General features: G+C 44.6%; 1 protein-coding gene across 2 annotated transcripts in view; it reads left to right on the top strand.

Annotated features, from left to right (window-relative positions):
* Positions 1 to 20483, top strand: part of ACSS2 (acyl-CoA synthetase short chain family member 2) — a 948517-nt gene that overhangs the window by 124721 nt on the left and 803313 nt on the right. For both annotated transcript variants that reach the window (XM_069652109.1, XM_069652108.1), the window contains exon 2: positions 6235 to 6430. In XM_069652109.1, the coding sequence (XP_069508210.1) occupies positions 6235 to 6430 (196 nt within the window). The remainder of the gene's footprint in view (positions 1 to 6234; positions 6431 to 20483) is intronic.

The following is a 20483-nucleotide window of genomic DNA, read 5'->3' as shown; positions in this document are numbered from 1 at the left end:
TTCAACCAGACCGAAACACGTGTCTGGGGTTGCTGTTGGTACTCTTGTTCAGAGGAGAATTGTCTAGCATTTCGGTGCTGAACTGCCCCAGGGCAGGACAAAGACTGATACGTTTGGGATATTTCTCCTCTGTGAAAGATAGTGAGCTTAAGACTCTGGGTAAGGCTCTTGTAACCAGGACTCATGTCTGGCAGAGAGTCTCCCAGGACCCCCCTTGTCATCTGCAGACTTGAGTTCCACACCACAAGGACAGCAAAGGAACAACTCCTCCATACCCAACAAGAGAAACCTCACAGACAAACGGCTAGCTCAACAATGAACAGCCTTTCATCACTGCTGCACTCAGAACGTCCGTACCAAGATGAACTAATCTAGCAGGATTGCTCCACCTCCCAATGTCTACAGAGCAGTGACTAAGTACTCCCAGAGCTAGCACCTGCCTTTCTAGCCCTCCTCCATGCCTCCATCGGGCAATGAATCATGCTTTGCACCCAAATAACAGCCTTCATCAAACCTTTGCTCAAAAAATCCAATCTAGCAAATTGCAGATCAATTTCCAACAAATCATTCATCACAAAACTCTTTGAGAAATGTATCTACCAACATCTACAGAAATACATTAAAAAAAACAATAGTCTGCTCTGCATGTCTCAACGAGGATTCCGACCAAGAAGAACAGAATCCACACTGTGCTCAATTTGGGGCATCACAGAAAGCAACACATGTGAACTCACCTGATGCATTTAACTGCTAAACCTTTACGCTGCCATTGACTCCATCAGCCACAAGCTCATACTAAAAAGACATTGCAGTAAAAGGAACCATTCTACACTGGATTGCTTCATTCCTTACAGAGATGACTGAAACACACATGACCCCTTTCAGGTCACGTCCCCGCAAGTTGACCTGCAGCGTACCCAAAGGATCCATTCTCTTGCCTCTACTATTCATTTACTTTTATTTTATTGGTCATGTAGAAGGCTCTTATACAGCAAGACAGTGTTTCAAAGCATCACAAGGCACAAGGGAGAATAATAAACAATGGAAATAACAATGAATAAATAGAAAGAAACGGCGGTCCTACTAAGCCTTTTGATATTCTGAGCATGCAAGTGCAGTGAAAGAAAAGGAAAAAAGAAGCATGGGGTGAGGTTAGGTGCTTTTAGGGTCTCCTAGCGGAGGAAGTGCCAGAGGTGCCCGTTAGGGGGGCGCAACAGGTAAGTGCATGAGAGGAGACAACCCAGGGGAAGAGGGAGGTCTACCACCCAACAGGTAAGTGCGGGCGGAGGCAAACCATCCGACAGGCAGGTGTTGGCCCAGTGGGCAGTGCAGGGGTGTGCTGGGGCGATTGGGCAGAAGGCCAGGACTCTATTAGACTCTTGAGGGACCAGGCCGCCAATCTCAGTGACACAGGGGGTGGTTAGCATTGGAGAGGGAAGGAAGAGGAGAAGAGAAAGGTCTTAAATTGTTTGCAGATATTAAGGTGGCTCGGTTCAAGACGGAGAGAGAGCAGGAGACTGTTCCATAGGAGGGAGCCAGCTGAGGAGAGAGATCTGCCCCCAGCTCATTGCTTGGGGAAGCGTTTAATCATCAGAGAGTTGGAGCCAGAAGATTGGAGGGATCTGGAGGAACAATATTTAGTAAGAGAGAGTTGTATGTAACGTGATCTCAGGTTCCAGACAGCCTTGTGGATGATGCAAGGGGCCTTGAATTTGACCCTTGCAACAACTGTGATCTAGTGGAGAGATTTAAGGGATGGAGATGAAGAGTTCTAGGGCTTGAGGCCAAGGATAAGTCTTCCAGTCCTATTCTGGATTAGTTGAAGAGGACAAAGCAAAGAGAGAGGCAGGTTGAGGAAGATGACTCCACTCCTGGAACCTAACAACTCAGGCCACACATACTTCGTACACACAACTAACACCCAAATCATCTGCATATTAACTACTCTACAAGTAATTTACTGGATCACAACACCTCCCTCGCACACATGGACTCCTGGATGGCTTCAAACAGGTTTCAACTCAACCCAGCTAAAACAAAGCTTATGATTTGGGACACCCCACCACAAAACCCACACCAAATAATGGCCGGCTGAAATGGAAACCTGCTTTGCCAGCTGTCGGAAACCTCAGAATCATGATGTCCAGCCACCTTGTACAGGAATCGCAGTTTAAAGGCATGGCAAAAAGCTTCTTCTAGCTCCCAATGATCTGATGTATTATGCCCAACCTGACCTTCATGCACAGGTACATGGCAGTTTTGGCACTTGTTATTTCAAGATTAAATTAGGTCTGCAGTCTTTATCTTGGACTCCTGGAATTCCCACTGAGCAGGCTACAGAGCGTCCAAAACGTGTAGCCAAAATGCCCCAAAGAATGATCGAATCTAATCCAATTCCCCCATCCCTCCCCACATTCCAGTGGCTCCTGATTCGATAGAAATTCACCCACTACAAACCTTACAGAGCACTTTGATCCAGCAAAGATGCATTAGTAATGGTCCACCCTTAACTGGAAATACATTTTTTTTCTCCTTCCCGTCAACCAAGCTCTGGAACTTTGCGCTCAACCACCTTCACATGGAAGACCACCTTACCTTCAAAGAAATGCCAAAACCTGTCTATTCAATACTAACAAGAGACCAAGACCGAAACCTCAAATAAAATATACCAACTCACGACAACTTCAACTCAAAGGAAGCCACCCCACCAAAATCATATGAATGTTCTGCAAATCCACACGCATCCGGCTCCCCATGACAATAATGGAATGTACCCAACCCGCTATACAAGCATATCACAAACCCTCCGGCAATTTTGTCTGCAAAGGATTATATGAAAACAGACTAATTTGATTTGGATATCACAGAAGCCAAATGGAATTGAACCAATGCTACCATAAATGCCCAACAGGATGCCCTAACCAAACCCTGGATGGTGCTCCATTTTCTCTGGTTCTTGTTTCTCTTTAACTCCATATTTCTTCCTTGGATGGTGCCCAGTTTCCCATCCTCTACCCCACTACTTTGTCTCCTCGCCTCCCCTCTCCTCTCCTCTCCTTTCTGATGACCCGACTCCTCATACAATCCATTGCCTCTTTATATTACACACACAGGTTCCCTTCCGCACCGCCCCTCATCACTATCCGTGACCACATCAACCTTCAACGAGTGATGACAAAGCTCACCTCTTTATCCCCCCCCTGCCCACCAACCCACACATCAGCAGCTGACCAGTGCCAGAGCACTACAACCTGAGATCTTGAGCTCTCCTTAATAGGCACATAGCCCATTGTAACCACTGCACCAAAAGCGGAGGCATGAGTCGGGATTCAGGTACTTTCGGCCTGCATCCATAAACACTACAGGTTTTGCACTCTCTAGCCCTTTCACAAATCTCCCCGTTTCTTATAGGGGTATGTTCATCAAGGCCTCATAAAATTTCCCAAAGGGCTCCTATACAAGGCCTCATCACATTACCCGCCAACATGGTACAAAATATATAAACCTACCACTCTAGAACCCAGTGCATAGCAATTGGTACATTGCACAGGGTAATTGAAACATTACAATGCTGTCTGGTACTGGTAAGGTGCAGACACTGATGGGGGTTCCATTCAATGTTCTCTCACTGCAGGTTCTAAATCTTTGACATGTAATGCATGCACAGTTATTTGCGACATGGTTCAACAGAGTTTGCTCTGACAGAAATCTGGATCCATGCAATGCTTCCCAGTAAGAAATCCCACCGTCCTACAAAGCCATATGTCACAGATGGCCTCAAGAACACACCAACTGTTTAAGGGTTTTCTATTGCTTTACTAATGATGGGGCTCTCTAAGGCTGTCCCTTTCTATCTCGTGTTAGGATGTGGGTTCCTTTCCTAACCCAGGCATCCCTCAACCTCGGAATGGTCACTAGAGATCAGTTCCCCCTACTATCTAAAAACTACCTACCTCATGGCTTAAAAGTAAACACCATATCAGTCTAAAATCCTTCCTTTGCGTAGAATCTCGGTGGTCCTTGCTCTATTATTAACTCAAGATGATAGAACGTAAGGGGTTGTGCCTTTCAGACACTCATGCCCCACTTGCTCTGACTCTTCCATGCTCTACTGTTCCTCTACCTATATCTTTGTCACTATCTGTTTTCTACTCCTACTCTCCTCCCTCTTTCCTCACTCACCGTTTCACCTTTCTATACTACCTTCCTCCACCATCCATTCTTCCTCCTCACTACTCTCTCCCCTCTCCACTGCACTACTTATCTTCCCTATACGCACAACTGCTACTACACTTCCTCATCCACTACTCTCCCCTCTCCACTCTATTACCCTCCCCTCTAATACTATGACTTCACCCCACACTCTCCCTTATTTCACTTCCCCAGTCACCTTTTCATTTCCTCCCTAGTCCTGTTAATCTAACTTACCTTGTACGCACACTCAAACCAAAATACCACTCTCTCCTACTAACCAATACCTTACCCTTCACACTCTTCCACCAATTCTCCTCCACACTCCTCTGCTCCGTCCTTCCTCTTGGTCCTCCTTCTCCTCCTCTGTTAACTTGACCCGAACAACCCACATCTTCCTTCTTCCTATCCTCCCTTTTATCCCCCCTCCCTTCACCTTCCATTGGCCCTCCGACTCAGCTGGTTACCCGGTCCAACTGCTATCTCTCCTGTCCTTTCCCCAGGGGAGGTGTTACAATCACGAAAACATTTAAAAGGGGTCTTAAGCCCCTCCCATTTTTCATAAGTGGGCCCAATGAACTCTGGCAATGGTGGCCCGCAACAATCAATGTTCCAGTTTGTTTGAGGGCTTTTGGGCATTTCAAGGTTGTTGGTTTGCCTAAGATGTTGCTCTGCGGCCCCACTCCAGGTGAACATAATATTTAGTGTGCGAGTCCTGCAAGGTGATTTTCACCATGCCTCGCACAGGCATTGCGCAGTTGCGGCTCGCTGCCTCAGAGCAGGCGGATCTGGTAGGAGTGCTCCACTCCAATGTGCTCTGATCTACCATGAGGTGGGTTGCGTAGCGGCTTGTTTCATCCTGGAGTGGCACAGTTGCCTCTGCCTCTTGCTCGCTTGACCTTTCTCTCTCTCTCTCTCTCTGGTGGCTTGCTGGCTGTCCCATTAAGCTGATGATATTGGAGATCCTACAAGACATAGCAAAAGATAATCGCCAGAAGGGTGCTGTGCAGGGATGTGGTGAAAGGCAATGGCACTTATGTTAAACAGGCACAGAGGGAAGGGATTTGGTTTAGGGCCCTCCCAACTGCCACACTCCGCCTCTGGCATTGGAATGGCTTTGGCATAAACACTGGTCGGCCTCACATCATAGGCTGAGAGGGAGTCTCTAACCCCACCTGACAGAGACCGCTACCTGGCTCTGTGACGTATACTAATGGCAGATGATTTACAGATGCATGTCATGTAAACAATTGCATTGCCTTGATTGATAGTCCGTGGTTAAATGGATTGTGTCCTGCAGTATGCATGGGCTTACTGTAGGGGGCTCCCAGTTTAGCTCTGGAAACCCCCAAGCCAAAAGCAGTAGCTCATTTTTTGTCACCTCCATCAGGCTTCACCAAATGCAGCAGTTATGTGACTTGTGGGGTGACCATCCGCCACCTTGTAGCTGGATTTGTGAAGCAGGGAAGGGATTGACGTGTCATATTGTAAGTGGAGAAATAAGATGACCTGTACAGTTTGATTTTAGTCTATCACCACACATGCTTATTATTTATGAAATTATGATCCGTTGGTTCGCAGATAGTAAAGATGTGACCTATTCTATCCGGAAATGACTAGCAGCTGAGATTCCTAATGGGGATTATCGTCTAGTTCGAAGCTGGGTAGCTGGCTTCTGTTACTCGAAGCTTGCATTTAAACTGCATGGAATACTTTATTCCTGTTCACTAAGTTGGCAGCCAAGCTACACCTTGGCCAAATGCCATTCCCCTAAGCAAGGTAGAGTTCTGTAGTGGAGTGAGATACATCAGGGTAAAATGGACGATGAGACAATTTCATTTAAAAACATTTCACGTTTGTCTTATTTTGTGCTGATGGTAAATACAAGTTTGTTTGCTCACTTTCTTTCTTGAAAACTGAGGACATCTTTGTTTGATTTGACCTACTACTGTTTGCATTAAATGTACAACCAGACATGTGTGCTGGTTCTTTGTATATTCTCCCGACACTCATGATGTTCTTTTCACAAACGCTTTTTTACAGAATTCTGGGGAGACATTGCCAAAGATTTCTACTGGCAGAAGCAACATTCAGGGCCATTTCTGAAGTACAATTTTGATGTGACAAAGGGAGACATTTTTGTGGAGTGGATGAAGGGCGCTACCACCAATATCTGCTACAATGCCTTAGACCGAAATGTCCAGGAGAAGAACCTTGGAGATAAAACTGCCTTTTACTGGTAAGAGCATTTTCTTTATAATATTCTCGGTTTTATTTAAATTTCAGTTTGTGTTCCATAGTCTATCCTATAACTGCCATCTCTAGGACGTACTTTCGGACTTTTATCCGGAGGTGATATGGGAGTAGAAAGCAATACAATTTGCTCTACAGTCGTTTTATTTTAAATTAACTAGTTAAAAATGAATTCAGGATTTTGAGATTGCCTCACAAAATGTTCCTTCATTGAGCTATATTTATGGCTGTCTTATAAATGGTATCGAAGGTTATTGGAATGCTTAGTGTGTGCCCTGGTGGACCCTGAATTATGTTTCTCTGCTGTCAGTGCTGTGTGACTGTTTATGCTGTGGTGTTGCTTTAAGCATGGAATTCTCTTCAGTATGCCATCTGAAAATGGAAGAAAAACAGGTTGGTAGGCAGGGTGAATTTTCAGGCAAGGAGGGTGTGTAAAATGTTAGAGGAGAATAGTGCAAAAAGATGTGCAGGTGAGTAGGATTAGAGGCGGGGTGATATTGAAGGTTTGGTTTCATCAGTGTAGTGCCCATCATCCACCTCCACTGCAGAGTTCATGGCCCACACTGTGCCTGGATTCCTGGCAGATGGTTGGTTTGGAGTGGGAGATGGTGTAGTCTGAATGAATGTGTCTCTTAGGACTATATAGAATCCAAAAGGAGGTTTGTAACACAAAAGAAAGACTAAAAACCAATACACCTATCCATCGTACATCGCACCCTTCTATCAATACAGTTGTATTCATATCGCTATCACAACTTGCATGCTTGCAACTCAATGTTTGTTGTGGAGTGCACACGCAAGCACCTTATGCAAATTGAATAACATCTTCATGCTTAAATGTTCGTCACATACCACCAATCGTCAATGTGGATCGTCCCAAAGGCTACAATATTCACAATATAACTTGAGCAACAAATCGGGTGCTGGAATTGCTGCCTTTGACACAGTGACCTGATGACTTGAAACTGCCTGCATTACCTCCTCCAAACACTTGCAGACCTTGAGAACATACTGGGGTATCTCTCCTTCTCTTAAAGCAACAAGGATGACCCTCAATCATTACAAAATGTCCCAGCAAAGCACTGTTTCCCGATCCTCTGATCAATACATGCATTACTCTTGCCACCATATGACTCTCCCCATAAAACGAAAACCCTGTTCAGAAGAATTCGCCATAACTCTGTCAACCACCTTTCCTCCCACGGAAAAGTGGTTGTATGTAAAGAACTTGAACTCAGATGGCCAAGTCCTTAGAGATCGACTGCCAGACCCTCGTCCCCACCAAAAAGTTTGGGGAGATATGGGCCCCTCACCCACCCATCACCCTAATTCTTCCTTTCTTTACATGATGTTTTCCGAATGACTCCTTCACCTTCGACTTATGTACTCAAGCTCTTTATTGGCAATGGTAAAAATACTTGGAAGAGGAGTAGCCATACATCGCCCCAGGTTTATATAGATAGCCACACTTTCACAGATGTTCACCTACGGTGTCGGACTCTGCTGAAGCACTTTGATGGCCACCATCCAAGCGGTCAACTACACTCTTTTCATCCTTTACCTTAGTGACCATACCTCCTCATCCTGCTCCCTCCACAGCATACAGCATGTTTCACCTTGCTGTAGTCAGAGGAGATGAGACACGCCGCTGTGCTCTACGCTTCAGATTGAGCTCACGTATTCTCCTTAATGGTACCCGGACCGCGATGTACTGCGGCACCCCCACCCCCTCCACCCCCAAGTCCGGCAGGATTCTAACTTCCCGGACATTCGAGCGCCATGCTACACCAATAAGAGAGATTCTTTTCTCCTTCGCGGCCATGAGCACTATCAAGATGTGTGTTCGTATTACCGCATACATGAATACATTTTTGTTGAACATTGCTGTTTCCCCAGGGAGCACGCAGCGACCATCCAAGGCTGAGTTCTCCCAGCCATACCACCCTTGGGTCTTTTCCATCTTACGTTGTTCTTTGGTCCTGAGGAAGGCGGTCATTATACCTATCTGCCGAAACGTAGATGTTTGTTTGTTTATTTGTAATGCGCACCTAACCCAGGGGTAGCAGGGCGCAAGAGCAACAAGAGGGTGGTATAGCTTAGGTTACATAAGGCAAAAAGTAAGGAGACCAAGTATGGTTACAGTACTGGACACATCCGCACCATTGATAACCGATACAATAAATCATATTTACAGAAAGTATAATGTACAAAATGTACAAGTTGTAGCTAAACATGTAGGGTAGGTGAGAGGAGCAGGTACATTAGTTGTCGTGTTCCTTGATCCAGTGGATAAGATTGGATCTAAATTGTATGTAAGGAAGGTCTTCCCTTAGGGATGGCGGTAGAGAGTTCCCGTGTTGTGCTGCTTTGACGGGAAAGCTACTCCCCCCGGTCATAGTGCGTTTAAATCTTGGCACCAATAGGAGGTTTGAGTTGACCTTTCTGGAGGGGTAAAGAGGGGCAGAATGGTGGAGACATTCGTGGATCAGCGAGACAGATTTAAGGAAGATCTTGTCTGTAGTGGAGAGCTAGTTGACAGATCTTCTCGTATCTGAAATGTGGGCTTTCTTCGGGAGACTAAGGGCTGCTCTTAAGGCATTATTTTGCAAGATTTGAATCTTGTTTGTGATGTATTTGTTGCTGCCTACGTGTAGGGCATTACAATAGTCCAACTTGGACAGGATCAAAGCTCTGGCTAAGGTGATGCAATTATTGGAGGAGAGGAAAGGTTTGGCTGCTCTGATGAGTTTGCAAATATAAGATGTGGCGGAAGCCATAGCATTAACTTGTTTTTTGAATGTTAGTGTAGAGTCTAAATGGAAGCCAAGGGTTTTAACCTCCTTAGCCACAGCAATGGAATTGTTGTCAATTTCGAATGAAGAGTAGTTCTGTCCAAGTTTGTTAAGGTTAGCTGTTGTGCCCAAGATGAGGAGTTACGTTTTCTCATCATTCAGGCATAGACCGTGGGAGGCCATCCATGCCTGGATGATGAGGGACACTCTATTTACAAAGGCCAAATCCTTGTCATAATCACCCATCAACGGGATAAGGATATAGGTATCATCGGCATAGTTTGTGTAGGTGACACCCAGACCGTCGAGATCATCGAAAAGGGGCTTCGTAAAGATATTGTACAAAGTGGGCGAGACGCAGGAGCCCTGTGGCACACCACGAGTTATAGGTATTGGGTCAGCAGCTCCTAACGGGGAGAAGACTCGCATTGTTCTGTTGTTGAGAAAGGACTGAATCCAGTCCATTGCCTCTTGGGAGAAGTGGGCTGCCGTCTCAAAGTGCTTGCAGAGGATCTCATGGTCGACCAAATCGAATTCTGCTGAGAGATAAAGGAGCAGCAGTAGTGTTGTCTTGCCCTCATCTCTCAACTCATCTATTTGTGCCTTAAGGTCTACAAGCGCAGTCTCGGTTCCATGTTGGGGTCTGAAACCTGACTGTCGGACGCCTAGGAGGTTGTTTTATTCAAGGTAGTGTTGGATTTGTAGGTACGCTATTTTATCAAGGTTTTTAAGTAGGAATGGCACTGTGGTGATAGGGCGGTAGTTGGTAGGGATGGAGGATCTAAATTTTGTTTTTTGAGGAGTGGGAGGACCCAGGATTGTTTAAAGTTATTGGGTATGATGCCTGAGGTGAGGGATGCATATATAAGGTTGATAATGAAAGGGGAGAGTTCACGAGCTGCATCTTTTATGAGTTGCGCTGGGCATAAGTCACCATGGCAGTTTGAAGGTTTAAGAGTAAGGATGACTTTTTCAACCTCTTTGGTGGATACTTTGCGAAAGTTAAAGTCAGGGAAGGCTGCATACGGTGGAGTCAAAATTGGTAGCAGTGCTGTTGTATAAATGTTACTAGATTTCGAGGTGGTAAGAAGAGTGTCTTTTTTATTATTGATCTTAGTTTGTAATGTTGTAATTTTATTGGCCAGAGCATTTTGTATGCCCGTGCACCAGTTTTCGTCCTTGAGGCAGGAGTCTGGGGTTTGGATAGGGGATTCTACCTCTTTCAGAATAGCAAAAAGCTCTTTGGTATTAGACTTGGTTGGGAGATGCGGAGGTTATAGGAAGTTTGTTTAGCCAGGATAATTTCTTTTTTATAAAGGGTAGCTTGTTTACTCAAGTTATTCTTGTTGGTCTCAGATAAGATGGATCTAGTCTCCATATATTTTCGCAACAGCGTTTCTCTAGTCTAATTGCTTTTAGGTGTGGTGTGAACCAGGTATTCACATGTTTGCGAGGTTTACTCTTTCTCATTTTTAATGGTGAGTTGACATCAAGGGATGATAACATTGCTTTGTTGTACATATCTACCATAGTGAAGGGATCAGTGTGGTCTGGGATGGAGTTGAGAGTGGGTAATATCAATGGGAAGAGGTTTTCTGGAGTAATATTTCTTTTGTTTCTGGATCACACCTGCGTCACCATCCAGACATGCAGTAGTGGCGCGCCATTCAGGATTTTTACCAGTGCCACACGTAGACCCCGAGTGGATCCAACAGACATTGAGACCTAGTCAACAGCAGCACCCTTCAGTACTCGGTCCACAACAATTATTCCCCCATTGAATTTCAATTAGTTCCACCACATGTCTTGGGAGGATAGCTCAGGGGGCAACGTGCTCGCCTTGGAAGCAAGACGACACGGAGCAACACAGGTTCGATCCCCGGGTCTGCGCTTAGAAACCTCTGGGTATTAAGCGCGTTAATAACCCATCATGTATCATATATAATACAACCTCTCAACCTTACAGAAAGTGATATGTAGACACAATGAGAGAGTGGCTGTTTACAGAATAGGCCCTGGTCAGAATATACTGTATGATTAAGGCAGCCTGTTTACAATTTGCTTTTGGTTCTGTAAAAATATTGTCTACATTCATATATATACCATTTTTGTTTTGAACTTTTTCTTTCCTTCTGTCTTTCCAATTTTTTGAAATTGACTTTAGGCTTGTTTGATTTACTTTTGTTTGTAGATATTATGCTAGCTTAGAAATTGCTACTACACATTGTATACCTGTGACAAAGAATAAAATAAGTTTCTAGCACAGTGTGTTTTTGCTCCTGTAGACCAAAGAGTGGATACGAGGACATACCAACACGTGTTATTCATAAACACGTTTTGCTGGCTCTCCCTTAGAGTCATCACAAGGACATCACAAGGACATCACACTAGCGGTTAGTTTTATACACCTTGTGATGGGTGTTCTGATCTCAGTAGCCATCCGATGAGACAGTCCACAGTGACCACCAAAGTGGTTTTGCAGCACTGAAACCTGCGTGAAAAGTGCTACATTGTGACCCCACCCAGAATGTTTACTATACATTACAAATCTATTGGAGTGGGGCAACAACGGCAGAAGAGCTGAAGCTGATGGCAGCACTCCAGGGTGAACACATAGATGAAGAGGTGTTCTGGAGAGATGGGTGCAAGAAGGGGAGTAGTGTTTGACAGTCAGCAAGAAGGTAAAGGACTAGGCCGTGAATAGATTTAAAGACTAGAAGAAACTTGAAATGGGCTTGTGCTGCATGTAGAGCCACTAAGCTTGAAGTCTGTTAGCTGAGGTAGGAGAGGAACAGGGGAGGTTGTATAGCTTGTGGGTAGCAAAGATTTGTGTTTATGTTGAGGAGACCAAGGGGTATAAATAAACCAAACAAGGCTTGGCTATATATAATGGGGTAGAACGTTAGATTGGGTCGCTGATCCTAATTGTAAAACAACAATCACTTCTATTGAACCGCAAACTTGCACAGGTCACTACTTTCTGTCCTTCACCACATTAGCAAGTACACCAACTGTCAGGTCCAACTTAATAGCTCCTCCACTCCTCACTAGGAATAAACTGAATATTACAGTGGACAAGTTACTGCCACATGTGATCCCTATTCTTAACAGTATGCCAGACACCTCTGACAAAGCTAGGTTAGTAGACGTATATAATTCCACTATCACACAAGCATTAGATTCTATTGCCCCACTTAAAATGCGCAGAGGTAAACCTAGAGCCCATTTGAACACAGGGTTTACACCTCAACTAAAAGCCCTACGAGCAGAAAAAAGGAAATTGGAAGTCGTATGGAAACCTCTCCCCACCGAGGAGAACAAAATTAACCTATCAAAAATGTTGTCCAAATACAAAGCTGAAGTACTATTCACCAAACGTGAGACTTATAATGGCAAGATCAACAAAGCCAGTTCTAGCACTAAGGAACTGTTTGTTATATTAAGAGAAATGGAAGCCCCTGTATCCCCTGTGGACACTTTTCACAAAGGATAAATTGTGGTGTACCAATATCCAAAATGCATTGACCAATAAAATTGCTCTCCTCCTAAACAAAATTTCGGATAAAAGACTGAACCTTCTTAATACAGGCATGCCCCAGAGTGCCTACAATCAGACCTTTAAACCCCTTCAAAGATTTAAATGTGCCCAAGTTTCTACCTTAGAGGTAGAAAACATCATCGCCTCACTCAAACCTTCAAGATGTCAAGGAGATATCTGCCGAGCCCAGATAATCAAAGAAGCGGCCAGAGATCTGGTGCCCTTTATCACAAAACTAAGTAACACCTCATTCTCATCCTGCAGTGTCCCCACCAACCTAAAGGATGCATGGGTCCTACTTCTATAAATAAAAATCTTCATTGGACCACACGATCAAAACAAACTATAGACCAATTACAGCAGTCCCGTTTTTACTCAAGATAATAGACAAAGCAGCTTACCTGTAGATCCAAGCTTACCTGGAGACTAACCACCTCTTAGGGCTTCGACAATCTGGCTTTAGACCACAACATGGGACCGAAACGGCTCTGATAGATCTAAAGATTCCGATTGACGAACTTAAAGATAATAGGAAATTTGCTCTCTTACTTTTACTAGATCTATCAGCCACTTTTGATCTGGTGGACCACAAAATGCTTTGCAAACACTTGGCCATTGCGGCTCATTTCTCCCAGGAAGCCATAGTATGGATCCAATCATTCCTGAATAACAGGACCATAAGCGTCTTCTCTCCCGTGGCTTCTGCTGACCCTATTCCAATAACATGCAGAGTGCCTCAAGGCTCTTGTGTATCACCAACAATGTATAACATCTTCACAAAGCCATTGTTTGATGACCTTGACCACCTGGGTGTCAACTACACTAATTATGCAGATGACACCCAGATCCTCATACCTCTCAGCGGGGACTATGATACCGACCTGGCCCTAGTGAACAAAATGCATCTAATCCATTCAGGCGTGGATGGCATCCCATGGTCTCTGCCTGAATGACGATACGACGGAGCTCCTGATCCTAGGAGCATCGGCTAACCTTAATAAACTCAGCATTAAATACGCCGCCTTCAACATTGATGGTAATGACATCAAAGTGGCTAAAGAGGTAAAAATTCTTGGCTTCTACCTAGATTCAGCTCTTAATTTAGGCAAGCAAGTCAACGGCACTGCCTCTGCAACTGCATATACTTGCAAGCTGATACACGCTTGTAAACCCTTCCTCTCCAAAGAGGGCTGTATTACATCAGCGAGAGCCCTTATCCTCTCTAAACTTGATTATTGCAATGCCCTCTATTTAGGTGCTAGCAACTACATTGTCAACAAACTCCAAATGCTCCAAAATAATGCACTTAGAACGGCCTTAAGTATTCCCCGGAGACAACATATCTCGGAAGCCAGGAGAAAGAATAACCAGCTTTCAATCAAAGACAGAATTCAGTTTAAAACAGTCTCCTTAACCCACAAATGCCTAAATCACGCTGCCCTGCAATACCTAAGCGAGAAAATTGTCAGAAAATCCTCAGCACATCCCACGAGGACTGCAAACTCAGCCTGTCTTCTAGTCCCCAGATACAATTTGAAAAAAGCAGGGGGGTGCAGTTTCCCTGTTATGGCTGCCCAGCTTTGGAACTCCCTCCCTTCCTCTCTGAGATCAGACCAGTCCTACCCTAGCTTTAGGAAAAACACCAAAAGCTGGCTATCAGCCAAGGACCATTGATATGTCCTAGGTTATTTACAAAGGTCCATTAATATCAATACAATGTCTTTGCTATGTAACTGATGTTATGCACCGTCATTTTGTATTATATTGTACATTGCCTGCCGCATCTGCTGTATATTATGACTGTAACTATGACTTTGTCTTATGGAAATGGAATTTACTTGAAACGCGACCAGATACCTTCGGGTTTGGTGCACTATATAAATCAATAAACAAACAAACAAGCAAAGCAAATGGGTATCGCTAAATGCAGATATAGGATCATTCATTTCAATTTCCTGCACCATACTTACTGTCCACCAGCCAAATTGCATAATTACTATCCAGTGATGCCCAGACAATGCACAAGATGTACGATTGAGGGGGCAGGCTTCATCCACTTGGCATGGCACTGTCCTCAGATTGCAAAGTTTTGGAGGGAGGTTATCAACAGGATGTCTCTTATTGTGAAAGAACTGTTTAGGGTAGATCCGGTGGTGGTCCTACTGTGATTAACGGCAGATCTTCCAAGGCAAGTGCAGAGACTGGCAGGTTTATTATTGGTGTTGGCTCGTAGGAGAGTGGCAATGACCTGGTGAAAGGGACCTGTGCCAAAACTACCTGTATGGCTGCAGGACATTGCATACTTTGGAGAATGCCATCATTCGCACAAGGCCGTTACATGCCCCACCTCCGGACATATGGGCTCCCAATGTGTAGGAGACTCTCCGCCACTGCCGATAGGGGAAGTTAGATTGTTCAATGTGCAAGGTTTTTTAATGTCAGCAATGTATTCTCAGACACTCTGTACTATGTTGCATTTCTTTTTAGTTATTTGGTTGTATGTTTATGCAAATAATAAATATGTTAAAAAGAGAGGCCCAGATGTATGTGGGTGGCGGAGCACAGGGTTGAGATGGGTTTTAGTTGAGTTTCTGATGTTAAGGACATTTGGACTTGCAGCTGTTGTATTGGAGTTTGAGTTGGTGGAGTTTTAGATTTCTGTAAGAGAACCTCAAGGTTGATTTGCTTTGGGGCTGGTAATAGGATGTCAGGGGGAAAATAAATGAGAGGGGTGTAGCAAGATGAGCATGGAGGTAGATTAATTTAGTATTACAAGTTCTGAATATCACACTGCAAAGTGCCTCAAGTATTAAATAGCAAATACACATTTAGAGAGGCAAGAGGTGGTCAAGGGTGATGATGGCAAAGGAGAAAAACATTGGAATATCGGCAAGGGTGGTAACTGAGGGCGGTGATGGGTTTACCAAGGAGAAGGTGGTAGAGATCGTGAAAAGTAATAGGTCCACAATGGAGCCATCGGGGACTCCCCGGGGTGGTGGACTGTTTGCTTATATAGTGCTGAGGTCCTGAATGCATTAGGGCACTGAACATTACAGTAGGGTGCATCATAAAGAACCTGATTTCATTGTGATGCTGTGTATATTTGTTATTAGTTTTCTTTTCATGTAATAAAGTTAGATTGAGATGTCAGATTGAGTAGATGGTTATTCCAAATGCCAGGCCTGTAAATCACACACCAAGCTCTACTGCTCATCAATTTGAGGTTTCCTCTGGGTGGTTCTAGAAGGTGGGTCTCGAAGTACCTCAAAGTTCTTCCAGGGCAATTGCAAAGGATTCGCTCCAATAGATTGTTGTGTTCTGGTGGCGATATTTAAGTCAAGGTGTGGTGACAACTTTACAAAAGATTTGCACTTGCCAGGAAGACGATACTCTGGTTATGAGAGCGAAAGGTGGAAAATTAGCTGCTGTTCTGGCAATGCGAGTTTGTAGGACTGCTATTTATCTCTACTGCTTTTGAAGACATTCCATATAGAGCATTTCCATAATCCATTTTGGCCCCAGTGACAACTCTGATACCGTGCCCTTTGTGTCTCAGAGCGGGGCGCAGATATTTTTGAAAATGATTAATATTATATATGGTAAAGCTTGTAATCTATGCAACCTGTGTAGATGTCTGTAGAGTGTGATCCATGAACACTCACAAGGTGTTTACGTTTGGGAGAATAGGAAGTTTAGTAGAGCCACATCTGTAAATATATATATTTCGGAGGCTTATGGATCTGCTTAGAATAACATGCTTTGCATAGGACATCTAGTGGTAGGTGCGGAGTATTGCATAGTTTGTTTTCGAAGTTTGAAAATGGACGTGGACTGGGCCTGTTTGTAACACCATCCCAAGTGTGACGTGTACTGTACCAGTAGTCCTTCATGCGTCGAGGTCCCTCTGATTGATTGTTTTTTTTCACCATCGTCGTTGGTTGTTTCTAATGCGAAGTCCATATTTTTGATACTTTAAGTGTAGTATAGCTGCATTGTAAAACCTCTCCGTCCTTTCGATGAACGCAGTTTTGATGCACGTTTCAACAAGCAACATCCATCATCCTTCGACTGCAGATTTAGACTATTTCTTCGCCCAAGCAACGGCAGGCTTTGGCCTACACCAGGCTCCGGCCTTGCATTAGGGAGAGTGGAGTGACTGAATATCTTTCACTTCTCTTAGAGAATGCATCCTTTCACTCCCCACTTTTTTTGTCTAGCTGCCTTTTCATATTTTTTGAGAAATGGAAAAATCACCCTTTCAATTCTGTCCTTCGTGTAATAGAAAACGTCCATAAAAGGATACTCATAGAGTGTGTAATCACTGCCTTCCCCGAGACATTCAGAAGGGCGTTGTGCAGACTCTTTAAGCATAGGACGCTCAAAGAGCAGCACACCAAGCGGTTGGTGGCCTATGCTATGATGGCCAAGTCGTATATACCCACCGGCACTTTTGAATCAGATATGGAAGGCCACGGCAGCATCGGCTCCAATTTGGATGTCAAACATTTTAGAGGAGCCTACTAGCTCCCGTGTGTCAGTTCCAAGCCCCGAAAGGCAGGCCCATGTCGCTGCTATGGGGTTGACTTCTGGTCGGCCAAAGCACACACATAAACCACAAACATCATAAACCACAACCCCTAGCTGGCCTTCGACGGGTACGTCAAAGGAAGGCTGCATGATAGTGGAAGGCACCTTGGGGCCTACCGACTCCACGCACCACAAGCCCGATGCGCTTCCACTCTCGCGCTGAGCGCATGACGAAAAGAGTAAACAAGCGCTGATTACCGTGCTACCTCAACCGTCGATGGAAGATGTTTTGCGGTTGTAGAAACCTCAAGACACCTTCTAACAATGGGAAACACATAGAAGCGTCCCAGGAACACCCCAACAAGTGCCAGCTGCCCCACAAGAGGTGCCTAGATATTCTAAGGCCACCTCCCCCTTATCTAAATCTTTTCAGAAAAAGAGGTAAAGAGAAGATCCAGAAGCTAGTTCCCACTGGAAGAAACCACTAAAACTGCTCCTTGGACTAGAGAAAGGTTTGAAGACACAATGGATAAAGTTTCATCCATTGTCTCATTTATGGACAAATACCCATTTAGACAAAAGACCCTAGATTGGCAAATGAGAGCCCCTCAAACTAAATCCCCAAATCTTCATACCTCTCCAACTCATACCGTCATTCACCCATGCTCTCAAACACTGAACTTAGCAGCCTGGCTCCTGAGGTTATAGAATTTGATCACTTGAACCTAGACAAGAGATGTATGAACATCCTGAAGTAATTACGCAAACCTAACACAAGGCACTGCTATTTCAACAAATGGAAACGCTTTGTCTTGTGGTGAAAAACACACAACATCATCCCTATTCACTGTTCACCTTCTCATATAGTACACTATTTACTATATTTTAACAATGAAACAAATTAGACATCGCCTCGCACAACCGCATATGACAATTACTGACTGAAAACACAAACAAACGGTGTAAACCGAACTTAAGCTGCCAACAACATATTATAGCTCGCTTGTGCTTTTCCCGCTCAGTCTAACTAACTTAATCTACCCTCTTGCTTTTCAGATCTGCCAGTGTGCCAGGGGACCACGCTGGTGGCGATAGTGCATGGTGTAACTATCCTTTAACATAACATCTTTTAGACTCACTGTTAGTGTTTAATTCACTACGAGTGCACCTAGCAGCACTTTCAGCTTACACCACTTCCCAAAGTAAAGTATCATGCTGGAAAGTGCACGTTGTAAAAACCTTCAAAAGATTATACCCACCAATTTCAAATCCAGCTCCGGGGTGGGACTTGAATGTTGTTCTTGCAAAGCCCCCTTCGAACCAATGCATAAAGCTAGTCTTAAACATCTTACTGATGAGGCTGCTTTTCTTTGTGCCATTACATCTATAAAGAGGGTGAGGGAACTGCAAGCACTCTAAGTTCAAGATCCATTTGTAATCGTTCACAAGAACAAAGTAGTACATACACATCCACGTTTTTCTCCTAAATTTCTTTCAAAGTTCCATGTTAGCCCATCCAAAGAACTTCCTTTCAAAACCCAAAGAATATAGCAGAAAAAAGCCTCCATACATTGGATGTCAGAAGGGCTGTCATGCATTACATACAAAGGAGAAAGCCAGTAAGAACTGACCATTTCTTGTCTGTAGGCACAGGAAGAGAAGGGGTCCCTGTCTATCAGTTGGCTAGTTCAAAATGGATTGCCAGATGTATCGAATTGTGCTATTCAATAGCCAAGAAAACCTTACCGTTCACGCCTGGAGCACACTCAACTCGGGGCACAGGGGTTCCTCTAGCTTTTATTGCAAATGAACCTTTAGATTTAATTTGCAAAGCTGCTACTTGGAGTTCTATTCACACCTTCACAAAGCATTACTGCTTGGATACACATTCACAAGGTGACCTACAAGTGGGTCAGGCAGTGTTAAACATCTTTTTTCTGCTGTACCTTCTAACAACCCACCACCTTCTCCAGGTTCTGCTCGTTAGTCTATGCAAAGCATGTAATTCTAAGCAGATCCACAAGTCTCAGAAGGCATACATTACTTATCGTAATCACATTTCTGATCCTTGTATAAGCTTAGATTTGCCCACCGTTCCGAAATCGCGTCTGGGTCCGGGTCCTTGGAATGAGGACTTACCGGGCCACTCCGAGTTCGGAAGGCCCGGTAATTCCTCCCTCCAAGGACTCGGACACGGTCCTTCCCCATTCCCATTTCAGCCCCCATAGGGCTGAATGGGAATGGGAGAGGGAGCAAACAACGGGCCATTACGAGATGGCCCGTTGTTTGCTCCCTCTTCCCCTCGCGGGACCCGGTAAGCACGCCTGGTTTTCCCAGGCGTGCTTACCGTGTCCCGCGAGGGGAACTCGTAACGCGGCGGTACGGGGTGAACGGCATGGCACCTTTTACGGCACCGTTCACTCCGTACCGCCAGGGTCGTAATGAGGCCCATAGACTACTAACACCTTTTTTACTTCCTGTACTCACGCATACACTTCATTCTTCCTCATGTCAGAAACAAAACAATCTGAGGGACCTAGACACATGAAGGGCCATGGCTACAGTACATGTCACACTAGTATTAGCAACATGCCCAGTCGACGTCCCTTTTGAAACTTCGAAAACAAACTATGCAATACTCTGCACCTACTATGGTATTACGTATTCGGTACCAGCCCATAATTTCGCAGCTAAAAATGCTGAATCGGAAAATGCCAAATTACAGATGACCCATTTTACCGCACATATATGTGTGTGGGGGTAAAGTTAATAAGAAATCTGGAGTGGTATGGTGGAGGGCTGTTGGAGGGGGGGGGGGGTCACCCCACCCCTGCATAAATATGCAATGAAATGGGGTTAATGAAAAAGAAAATATATTTTGTTTTAAAAATCAGTATTTCGAGGGGATTGGGTCCTCCGACGTATTCCATATCTATGACAGTAATCACCACAGCTGTGCTGCTTTGGAAAATTTTCTGCGTCCTGCGTCGATGACGTCGATGCACCGTGCTCGAGGACCTCCTTCGACGGCAGACGTCATCCGATGTGATAAGTAGGGCGCACGACACCCGTAGCCTCAGTTCCGTTTTTTCCGCGAACGTGTTTGCTTCGTGAATCTCGGTACGCCTCGACTCTTTGGAGTTTCTATTGTACATCTCGGTTCTTCGAACCTGTTCGTTTGT

The sequence above is a fragment of the Ambystoma mexicanum genome, chromosome 3p (assembly GCF_040938575.1).
Source record: "Ambystoma mexicanum isolate Mex_15411 chromosome 3p, UKY_AmexF1_1, whole genome shotgun sequence".
Taxonomy (NCBI): Eukaryota; Metazoa; Chordata; class Amphibia; order Caudata; family Ambystomatidae; genus Ambystoma; species Ambystoma mexicanum.
This window is presented reverse-complemented; position numbering and strand designations above follow the sequence as displayed.